Source organism: Capsella rubella, unplaced genomic scaffold, assembly GCF_000375325.1.
Source record: "Capsella rubella cultivar Monte Gargano unplaced genomic scaffold, Caprub1_0 scaffold_8, whole genome shotgun sequence".
NCBI classification, from domain to species: domain Eukaryota; kingdom Viridiplantae; phylum Streptophyta; class Magnoliopsida; order Brassicales; family Brassicaceae; genus Capsella; species Capsella rubella.
Window position 1 is genome coordinate 13313655 of NW_006238916.1, and position 10644 is coordinate 13324298.

Consider the following 10644-nt stretch of genomic DNA (forward strand, 5'->3'; position numbering starts at 1 on the left):
CAAAAGTAATAAAAAAAAAGTTCTTGTCCATAAAAAAGAAAACAAACAATGTCCAATCCGGCAAATGCCATTTGATGCGCTCTCTCTCTCTCTCTCTCTCAGGTATATCTTCGGAGGATACAAAGGCGAATCTAAGCAGTAAGAAAGATGGCAGTCGAGTTGGCCTCTCACTCTCAGGTCTTTTTCTTCTTCTTCTTCTTCTTCTTCATTCATCCGAGTCGACAACGATCAGTTCTTCCCTCTCTAAATTAATTTGATCACAGGTTGTGGTTGAAGAGAAATCGGGGGTTAGAATCTTGACACTAAACAGACCCAAGCAGCTGAATGCTCTGTCCTTCCCCATGGTATTAGATCTTTCCCTTCTTCTTTGTTTCTCCTCCCTTCTTGTACATGTTTGGTTGACTCAATCTTCTCTAGATTTCTCGGTTGCTGCAACTGTTCCTTGCATATGAGGAGGACCCTAGTGTCAATCTTGTCATCCTAAAGGTAATCATTATCCTTATCTCTTCCGTTTGCGCACAGTACTCAATGACTTTCCCACAGGGTCTGGGAAGAGCCTTTTGTGCTGGTGGCGATGTTGCAGCTGTTGTTCGGGACATCGAACAAGGTTTACCACCCGCCCCTCTCTCTTTTCCTTTTCTTACTTTCAGCTTCTATACACTCTTTGTCTATCTTTGGTTGAATAGGTAACTGGAGACTCGGTGCCAAGTTCTTCTCAGATGAATACATGCTCAACTATGTTATGGCCACATATAGCAAAGCTCAGGTCTCACTAGAATCTCCTTTTAATGACTCACCCCGAGTGTATAAGTTCATTATTAATAATCTACACTGTTTTCCGATTAGATTTCAATTTTGAATGGTATTGTCATGGGAGGGGGAGCTGGTGTGTCCGTCCATGGTCGATTTCGTATTGCAACTGAGAGCACGGTATTCTTTTCTTATAGATGTCCATGGATGAAAAATATGTCCCTCCAAAATTTCCTCATATCTTTTGACTTTCCCCAAGGTTTTTGCCATGCCTGAGACAGCTCTGGGGCTCTTTCCAGATATAGGCGCCTCCTACTTCTTGTCAAGGCTCCCAGGATTTTTTGGTAACAAAATTTATATTTCAATTTTGCTATAAGGACGTTCTTAAAGCCACGAAAGTTTGAGAATGAATGAGGCTATCCCCCATCCTTCCTGTTTTCTTGTTCAGGAGAGTATGTCGGTCTCACAGGAGCTAGATTAGATGGCGCTGAAATGCTTGCTTGTGGTCTTGCAACTCATTTTGTGCCTTCAAAGGTATAAACTTCCTTTCCTTACATCTTTAGTAGTCCCCTTTTCCGGCATGATAGCAACTTGACATGCTAAACACGAGGACATTGTTCCTTCTTAATTAGTGGACTATGACAGATGCAAAATTATATATTAATTTTCAGTTGAATTTGAACAATAAACATAGGAATACCCTGTAAGAGATGGATTCTCCATTTTTCTTGCCAAGGAAAGTTTGAGGCATCTCTGTCGACTGTCAGGATTTGGAGTGTAGTTGACTATTATAAATTATAAGTGTCCATAACCAATCTTGCAGTCTGTAAATTTTCTTAGTCTCTATATCCAAAGATATTCCAAATGACTTTTACAATTCAGTTTTTTTTTAGCTACTAGTGTCAAGCACTAGATGCTTCACCAATGATTGATACTCCATACCAAAAAGAAAAGGATTGTTACTTAGTAATGGTACTTATTTTTTTCACAGAGGTTGACTGCATTAGAAGCAGACCTTTGCAAAATTGGTTCAAGTGATCCGACCTTTGCCTCAACAGTTCTCGATGCATACACCCAGCAACCGCGTTTGAAACAGCAGAGTGCTTACCACAGGCAAGTGTATATGATTTTATCTCTTTTACTTAATATCTTCTTTTCATGCCAAAATGGCTTGCATTTTAGGTTGTTGCTCTATTATTGACCATATAATTTCAATCTTGTATTGGTGTCAGCTTTTCAATCGCTCTTTACAGAATTCATTTCTCATCATATCTTCAATTGAACATTTGTGTGAAATCTGTGAATTAAAAAGTGAAGAGGACAGCTGCCTCTTATATTTCCGTTTGTTTAGCAGGTTAGATGTTATCGATAGGTGCTTCTCAAGGAGAACTGTCGAAGAAATTATATCTGCACTTGTAAGCTTTCCATTTATATATAGGTACGGTGACTTGCAATCCTGAGTGACTTATTTACCTTTGACAATGCACTGTACGACCGTGTGTTGCTTAGGAGAGAGAGGCCACTCAAGAAGCAGATGGTTGGATCCCAGCTACCATTTTAGCATTGAAGAAGGCTTCACCAGCAAGCCTTAAAATCTCTCTGAGATCGGTTAGTTCCTAGTTCCCAGAAGGCATCATAGAAAATTATGACAAGAGCTGACTGTGTATATATTCAGATAAGAGAAGGGCGATTGCAGGGAGTGGGGCAGTGTCTTATTCGTGAGTTTAGAATGGTGTGTCATGTGATGAAGGGAGAAATCAGCAAAGATTTTGTAGAGGTTTTGCAAGCTTCCCTGATTGTATTTTCCTTCCGAACTGTCCTTGTTGTTGAATGTAATTACAACAACGTGTCTTACTTATGCAGGGGTGCAGAGCTATATTGGTAGACAAAGATAAGAACCCAAAGGTTTGAACAAGTCTCTATATTTGGTATTTGTGGTTATGTCACACTGCTTGATATAATGCAGTGTTGCTGAAATTATAGTGGGAGCCAAGGCGACTGGAGGACATGAAGGATAGCATGGTAGAGCAGTACTTTGAGAGGATGGGGGAAGAAGAGGAATGGGAGGATCTAAAGCTTCTGTCACGAAAAAACTTGCCTGGTTTAGCTATCGCAAAGCTGTGAAGTGGAGAAGGTGATGGAGCACTATGGTTTACGTCGGTCTGAAAAAGAGAATAAATGTAACAACACTTGTGTTGAATAGGCCTGGCATACATAGATAATCCATTATTGTATTGACTATTGAGAGTTGACACCAAAGCAAAGCAGATGTTAAGATTTGTATATGGTGTTGGAGGCACAACCATGGCCAATGGACGTGGAAGCACGTCTCTTTGGAGTTGGATTGTTCATTTATTTGGTTTCAACCCTACACAACAATGCCGAGTGATCCCCTTCGATTAACTCATCTTCATTAAACAACAAAAAATATTTAGAAAATTAAAATTCAGCTGCATCGTGAAGTATTGAATGTGAAGAAGAAGAGGTAATTAAAAGTCTCCCGTGACTCTCGTCTCTCCCTTACTCTCTCTGCCCAAAGTTTGTGGGCAAATTTGCGCTTCCTCAGATCTACAATCTCTCTTTTTCTTCGGCTATGGAGGGCCAACGAGGCAGTAATTCTTCGTTGAGCTCTGGCAATGGCACCGAAGTCGCCGCCGACGTTTCTTCTTGCTTTTATGTTCCCAATCCCTCTGGGACCGACTTTGATGCTGAATCGTCTTCTCTTCCTCCTCTGTAAGTCTTCGCTTCTTCTTCTCCTTCTCTCTCCAAAACTCCTCTCTCAATTTTCAAAAAAAAAAAACATTTATTCTGTCGCAGCTCCCCAGCTCCTCAAGTGGCTTTGTCAATTCCTGCCGAGCTTGCTGCCGCCATTCCCCTCATCGATCGCTTCCAGGTTGAAGCTTTTTTGCGGCTTATGCAGAAGCAAATCCAGTCTGCTGGCAAGCGTGGCTTCTTCTATTCTAAAAAGTCCTCTGGCTCTCATGTCCGCGAGCGCTTCACATTTGAGGATATGCTTTGCTTTCAGAAGGTTTTTCAATTCTCCTTTCTCAGTCCCGTCAGTAAAAATCCATCTGCGTTGTGCTTAAATGTTGTCTCCCCCTTTCAGGATCCCATCCCCACATCTCTTCTCAAGATAAACAGCGATCTCGTCAGCCGTGCTACCAAGTTATTTCATCTCATCTTAAAATATATGGGCGTTGATTCATCTGATCGATCAACGCCTCCCAGTTTAGATGAACGCATTGAACTTGTTGGAAAGCTCTTCAAGAAAACTTTGAAACGTGTTGAACTCCGGGACGAACTTTTTGCTCAAATCTCCAAACAGACCAGACATAATCCTGACAGGTGCATTCCATTATTTCTTTCCCGGCACATACCATTTTAGTTATATGCTCATGGCCTTACTTTTATTTTTAACTCCGTTGCATCTCTGCTACCTTTTCCCCTTTTGGAATATTATCAGGCAATACTTGATCAAAGCTTGGGAATTGATGTACTTATGTGCGTCTTCAATGCCTCCAAGCAAAGATATTGGTGGATATCTATCTGAGTATATTCATAATGTGGCACACGATGCTACAATCGAACCGGAGGCTCAAGTTCTTGCTGTGAATACTTTGAAGGCTTTAAAGCGCTCTATCAAAGCTGGTCCTAGGCATAGCACACCTGGCCGTGAAGAAATTGAAGCCCTTTTGACCGGAAGAAAGCTCACGACCATAGTCTTCTTTTTGGATGAAACTTTTGAGGAAATATCATATGACATGGCTACAACAGTGTCTGATGCTGTTGAGGTATATTCTTGAATTCTTTTACCATAATTTAGTTTCCTTGCAGTGCACTGCTAGCTGATCATATTATTGTTTGAGGAAGTAAATTTAGTAATGCGTTTGTTCTCGCATTTTCCTTTTTCCCTTTGTTTATGATTGAATTTTTCTCACTGTATTGACATATCCGTATCAGGAACTAGCTGGGACAATTAAACTCTCAGCTTTCTCTAGCTTTAGTTTGTTTGAATGTCGTAAAGTTGTTTCAAGTTCAAAATCATCTGATCCTGGAAATGGTATGTTTTCATATGACTCTCTCTCTCTCTCTCTCTCTCTTGATCATACATTTCAAAGTTATACTACATTATTAATCATTTTTTAATCTGCTTACTTGCAGAGGAATATATTGGATTGGATGATAACAAGTATATTGGAGATCTCCTTGCAGAATTCAAAGCTATAAAAGACCGAAATAAAGGAGAGATATTACACTGCAAACTGGTCTTTAAAAAAAAACTATTTCGAGAGTCTGATGAAGCTGTAACTGATCTGATGTTTGTGCAGCTTTCATATGTTCAAGTGAGCAGTTTCGTCATAAATATAATTTCCACACGAAAAACATGTGTTTCCTTGCTAACACATATACATGCAGCTGCAACATGACTATTTATTAGGAAACTATCCTGTTGGGAGGGACGATGCTGCTCAGCTTTGTGCCTTGCAAATTCTCGTAGGGATTGGGTTTGTCAACAGCCCAGAGTCATGCATGTTAGTATTCTAAATTCTTTATTAAGAGACTTGTATCTTCAATTTTTCTTAAGCTAAGCCATTGAATTTATTTGCGCAGTTACGACGTTGTGTTTTTCCAATGTTCCATTAATAATATGATTTTCTTTCTCATTTTGTCACGTGTCAGTGACTGGACATCACTTCTTGAGCGCTTTTTGCCGAGACAAATAGCAATAACCCGAGCAAAGCGTGAATGGGAATTGGATATCCTAGCTCGCTACCGTTCAATGGTAGGAATTATTTAATGCTTTTTTAGTATCGTCTTTCCCTTTCAAGACGCCTTTGCCAAATAAAAAACTGATTGGAGTGATAGCATTATAAAATGATATTTTGTATTTGTTTGTGGGAATGTAGGAGAACGTAACCAAAGATGATGCAAGACAACAATTTCTACGGATACTAAAGGCATTGCCATATGGGAATTCGGTGTTTTTCAGCGTACGCAAGATAGATGATCCAATTGGCCTTTTACCAGGGCGAATCATTTTGGGTATCAACAAACGTGGGGTCAGTGCAAAATAGATGTTATACATAAAAAATCTGTTATTGTTGTTTGAAATTCAAATGTATGTTGCTGGATTTTAATTTGTTTGCTTTCTCATAGGTTCACTTTTTTCGACCGGTTCCTAAAGAGTATTTGCACTCTGCTGAACTACGTGACATAATGCAATTTGGCAGCAGTAACACTGCCGTCTTTTTCAAAATGAGAGTTGCTGGTGTTCTTCACATATTTCAGTTTGAAACAAAACAGGTTCAGACATTATTATTTGTAAATCATTATCATTACAAATCTATTCCTTACAATATATTCAATTTGGCAACTTGTAAAGGTGAACCAGTGTTTTATTAATTGTAGGGAGAAGAAATTTGTGTTGCTTTGCAAACCCATATAAATGATGTCATGTTGCGTCGTTATTCCAAAGCTCGATCTGCTGCCAATAGCTTGGTAAATGGAGATATATCTTGCAGTTCGAAGACTCAAAATCTTGAAGTGTATGAAAAACGTGTGCAAGATTTGTCTAAGGCATATGAAGAATCCGAAAAGAATATTGATAAGGTACACCATCTTGTTTCTTCGTGTAAAATTAAATTATAGAGGCAATGCTGATCTCTGTTTAAAACATGTAATAACATACTATAGCTGGATTTTTCATGGTTTAATGCTTGGCAGTTGTAAGATATATCAGTACATATCACCACTCCTTCTATCTCATGTTGCTATTGGTAGAATGTGATTCCGTGACATCTTTTCTTTCTAGAATTGCATGCTGATGACTATTTGTATGTTTTATGTTGTTGTAGTTGATGGATGAATTGCGAGTGAAAAATCAGCAAGAAGTTACTCTGCGTGAAGAGTTAGAAGCTATACGCAATGGTTTGGAGCTTGAAAGGAAAAAGTTACTGGAGGTTACCTTAGAACGGGATAAACTTAGGTCGTTGTGTGACGAGAAAGGGTCAACTATTCAAGTTAGTTATAACACAACTTTCTCTTTCTTTTGATGCGTCATTGAAGTTATTTAATTATTTATTCTTTGTATGCTGTAGACCTTGATGTCTGAACTACGAGGAATGGAAGCAAGGTTGGCAAAGTCAGGCAACACAAAATCAAGTAAAGAGACAAAATCAGAATTAAATGAAATGAATAATCAGGTGAAGATCATGAGTTTAATTGTAATTCGTTGTCGTATGCTATAATAATTGAGTCTCTATGTTTCTATTTGCTAGCACTTCTGTTTTCCTACAACAATGAATTTTATGTAACAGATATTATACAAGATCCAAAAGGAGTTAGAAGTTCGAAATAAGGAATTGCACGTTGCAGTTGATACCTCCAAGAGGTTGTTGAGCGAAAACAAGATTTTGGAGCAAAGTATTTTCAATACTGAAAAGAAGAAAAAAGAGGAGGTGAATTCGATGTATTAGATCTATGGCCGATTTAAAATTGAGAAGTTGCAAATGTTTGCGTATTGTTGACAGATCAATATTTTAGGTTGAAATTCATCAAAAGAGATATGAACAAGAAAAAAAGGTGTTAAAGCTTCGAGTCTCTGAACTTGAAAATAAGCTTGAAGTCCTTACTCAAGACTTGGATAGTGCTGAGTCCGCGATTGAAAGTAAGAATTCTGACATGATGCTGTTGCAGAGTAGCTTGAAAGAGCTTGAGGAGTTAAGAGAAATGAAAGAGGTATTGGAACTCTTTAGTCTTCTTCGTTGTTTTTATTTTGTTTTTCTTTGTTGAAAACGTATTTTCACTATTTAGTTCAAAAAATTATTTAATTAGATGGAGGTTCTTACATTCCAATTTCATTTTTAAGGACATTGACAGAAAAAATGAGCAAACAGCTGCCATTTTGAAGATGCAAGGAGCCCAACTTGCTGAGCTAGAAATACTTTATAAGGAAGAACAAGTTCTCAGGAAAAGATATTATAATACCATAGAAGGTAACATGATGCTCAAGTATGTACAATAAGATTCTTAGGCGTGTTTTATTGAAATTTATAATGTTTTTGATGTTTTTTAAAATTGAATCGTAGATATGAAAGGGAAGATTAGAGTTTATTGTCGTATAAGACCTCTAAATGAAAAAGAGAGTTCAGAGTGGGAAAAACAAATGCTCGCAACTGTGGATGAGTTTACAGTTGAACATCCATGGAAAGATGACAAAAGAAAGCAACACATATATGATCGCGTATTTGACATGCGTGCTACTCAAGATGATATCTTTGAAGACACAAAGGTATATTGATATGTTACTCTGCTCGTTTACCACTCATTTTTAGCTATTTTGTTGTGGTTACTAATATAGTTTCTCGTTACCAGTATTTGGTACAGTCTGCTGTAGATGGGTATAACGTCTGCATCTTCGCATATGGTCAAACTGGTTCCGGAAAAACTTTCACAATATACGGGCATGAGAACAATCCTGGACTCACACCTCGAGCGATAAAGGAACTGTTCAATATATTAAAGCGAGATAGTAACAGATTTTCATTTTCTCTTAAGGTAATTTGTTATCCTAATATATAATGCAACGAAAGATTCATGCATCTAATGACTGTAATAAATTATGCAGGTTTATATGGTGGAACTTTATCAAGACACACTTGTAGACCTTTTGTTACCAAAAAGTGCAAGACGCTTGAAACTAGAGATTAAAAAGGATTCAAAGGTATTGTGATATATATCTACTTTAACTAGTTTGTAGACACAAGTATTATCTCATGCATAAAATATTTCCTCAGGGTATGGTCTTTGTAGAGAATGTGACAACTATACCTATATCAACTTTGGAGGAACTGCGAATGATTATTGAACGGGGATCGGAACGACGCCATGTTTCTGGAACAAATATGAATGAAGAAAGCTCAAGGTCTCACTTAATACTTTCGATTGTTATCGAAAGCATTGATCTTCAAACCCAGTCTGCTGCAAGGGGCAAGGTTAGAAAATTCACTAGTTGTTTGTTTACTCATAGCCATAATCATTTTTCACAGAATTTTTTAGTAACATTAGGGATTCCAAGTAAATAGTAGTTTCCTTAGAATTTCATGTTTAATCTACCGTATATAAAAGAAATATAGTAATATTAATCTTGTTCAAAAGGAAATAGTTTAACTTCATCTTAAGCATTACAGAAATCATTGGTGTGGTACACAATATTAAACCTTGGTGTTCACTTGATCCTTTTCCCGAATTTTTTGAGAAATGATAATTTTCCATAGTGGTATCTCATATAATATTATAATCCTCTATTTGTTACTTTGCAGTTGAGTTTTGTCGATCTTGCTGGTTCTGAGAGAGTAAAAAAGTCGGGCTCAGCTGGTTGCCAACTCAAAGAAGCTCAAAGTATCAACAAATCACTTTCTGCATTAGGTGATGTCATTGGTGCTTTATCTTCTGGCAACCAGCATATTCCTTACAGGAATCACAAGCTAACGATGTTGATGAGCGATTCATTGGGTGGCAATGCCAAGACGTTAATGTTTGTTAATGTGTCTCCAGCAGAATCAAATTTGGACGAGACATACAATTCTCTTCTGTAAGTCAAGAATTCCCATATATATAAATTAGATACAATTGCAGATAGGCTAAGTGTTAACATGGATAATTCGTTTGTACTCATTAGATATAACACTGTTATTTTTCCACCTTTGACCAATTCCAGATATGCGTCGAGAGTGAGAACTATCGTGAATGATCCTAGCAAACATATATCGTCGAAAGAGATGGTGCGATTGAAAAAATTAGTAGCATACTGGAAAGAGCAAGCCGGTAAAAAAAGTGATGAAGAAGACTTGGTGGAGATCGAGGATATTCGTACGCGAAAAGATGAGGCTGATAGTTGAAGAAAAAAGTTGGCATGGAATTCGTGTAGGTGATATTGAGATGATAGTATCACTGGTTTCACCATTCTTTTTGTAGTAAATTCCTACTCTAAAGTAGAGTTTCTATCTATAATAGTAATGTTATATGTGGCAAACTTTATCTCTTTCGATGAGATCTTTGTTACAAGAAAGGAAAAAGTCGTAGATACTATACGAATCTGGTGAGGAGTGAGGACTATCAACTACGCAAACAAAATAAATGCGAAACAGATATAAAGATAATAAGGTAAAAAGTTATGGACCATAACTTACGGTATACACGCATTAGCTAACAAGTTGGTCTTCGGTGTGGCTAGTCCAACGATGAAAGAGCTCAAAAATTCTCATTGCTGGTGTGCTTAAGCATGGTTATGTAGAGTAATGCAATGCAAAAAGGGGGTGCCACTTCATCCCACAAGATTGTATGTAGGTTTTGGATAGATTTAAGGCAACATGAGATCTTTTTTTTTTTTTTTTGTGAACCTGGGAACATGAGATTTTTATACGACACTAACAGATACACCATTTATATCTCACTGCAAAAAGTCAACAAATTTTTTATCTACTTACATCTGTCTACGCTGCTATACTCAATTACACAACTTGTTTTTTAAGGTTTAGGGTATAGGGTCACTGTTCATTTAGGGAATAGGGTCACTGTTCATTTAGGGTTTGGATAACTGTTCATTTAAGGGTTTAAGGTTACTGTTCATTTAGGATTTAAGGTTCATGTTCATTTAGGATATAGGGTTACTGTTCATTTAGGATATAGGGTTACTGTTCATTTAGGGTTTAGGGTTTAGGGTTACTGTTCCTTCAGGGTATAGGGTATAGGGTTTAGGGTTTAGGGTATAGGGTATAGGGTATAGGGTATAGGGTACAGGGTATAGGGTTTAGGGTACAGGGTTTAGGGTATAGGGTTTAAGGTATAGGGTATAGGGTATAGGGTATAGGGTATAGGGTTTAGGGTATAGGG

At 37.7% G+C, this 10644-nt stretch overlaps 2 protein-coding genes across 3 annotated transcripts; both read left to right on the forward strand.

Annotated features, from left to right (window-relative positions):
• The first annotated feature begins 55 nt into the window (after positions 1-55).
• Positions 56-3035, forward strand: LOC17876191 (3-hydroxyisobutyryl-CoA hydrolase 1). Its single transcript, XM_023777817.1, has 14 exons — positions 56-177; positions 264-344; positions 418-486; positions 544-607; positions 687-766; positions 847-930; positions 1010-1094; positions 1199-1284; positions 1742-1863; positions 2105-2165; positions 2260-2358; positions 2426-2527; positions 2614-2655; positions 2734-3035. Exons 1-14 carry the CDS (start codon positions 148-150, stop codon positions 2872-2874), a joined length of 1146 nt encoding a protein of 381 aa, XP_023633585.1. The 5' UTR covers positions 56-147; the 3' UTR covers positions 2875-3035.
• A 171-nt stretch (positions 3036-3206) lies between these two features.
• Positions 3207-9840, forward strand: LOC17876444 (kinesin-like protein KIN-14E). 2 transcript variants are annotated; one of them, XM_006281797.2, is made up of 22 exons: positions 3207-3483; positions 3568-3778; positions 3857-4095; positions 4214-4541; positions 4711-4810; positions 4912-5093; positions 5167-5282; positions 5431-5533; positions 5658-5810; positions 5908-6054; positions 6160-6360; positions 6606-6770; positions 6849-6953; positions 7068-7208; positions 7294-7488; positions 7619-7745; positions 7839-8041; positions 8125-8307; positions 8378-8473; positions 8547-8744; positions 9072-9343; positions 9470-9840. In XM_006281797.2, the coding sequence occupies exons 1-22, from the start codon at positions 3344-3346 to the stop codon at positions 9648-9650; spliced, it is 3786 nt and encodes a 1261-aa protein (XP_006281859.1). In that variant the 5' UTR covers positions 3207-3343; the 3' UTR covers positions 9651-9840. The 2 variants fall into 2 exon arrangements, with proteins under 2 accessions (XP_006281859.1, XP_023633584.1); XM_023777816.1 differs by lacking the exons at positions 9072-9343; positions 9470-9840 and having other exon boundaries at positions 8563-8655.
• The last annotated feature ends 804 nt before the right edge of the window (positions 9841-10644 follow it).

Bases quoted from the DNA above. Each gene is read 5' to 3' on its own strand.
- LOC17876191 (XM_023777817.1), top strand. From the start codon at position 148: ATGGCAGTCGAGTTGGCCTCTCACTCTCAG. The intron at 608-686 runs GTTTACCACCCG...TTGGTTGAATAG, and splicing joins TGTTCGGGACATCGAACAAG to GTAACTGGAGACTCGGTGCC. The intron at 931-1,009 runs GTATTCTTTTCT...ACTTTCCCCAAG, and splicing joins GTATTGCAACTGAGAGCACG to GTTTTTGCCATGCCTGAGAC.
- LOC17876444 (XM_006281797.2), top strand. From the start codon at position 3,344: ATGGAGGGCCAACGAGGCAGTAATTCTTCGTTGAGCTCTGGCAATGGC. The intron at 7,209-7,293 runs GTGAATTCGATG...TCAATATTTTAG, and splicing joins AAAAGAAGAAAAAAGAGGAG to GTTGAAATTCATCAAAAGAG. The intron at 7,489-7,618 runs GTATTGGAACTC...TTCATTTTTAAG, and splicing joins AGTTAAGAGAAATGAAAGAG to GACATTGACAGAAAAAATGA.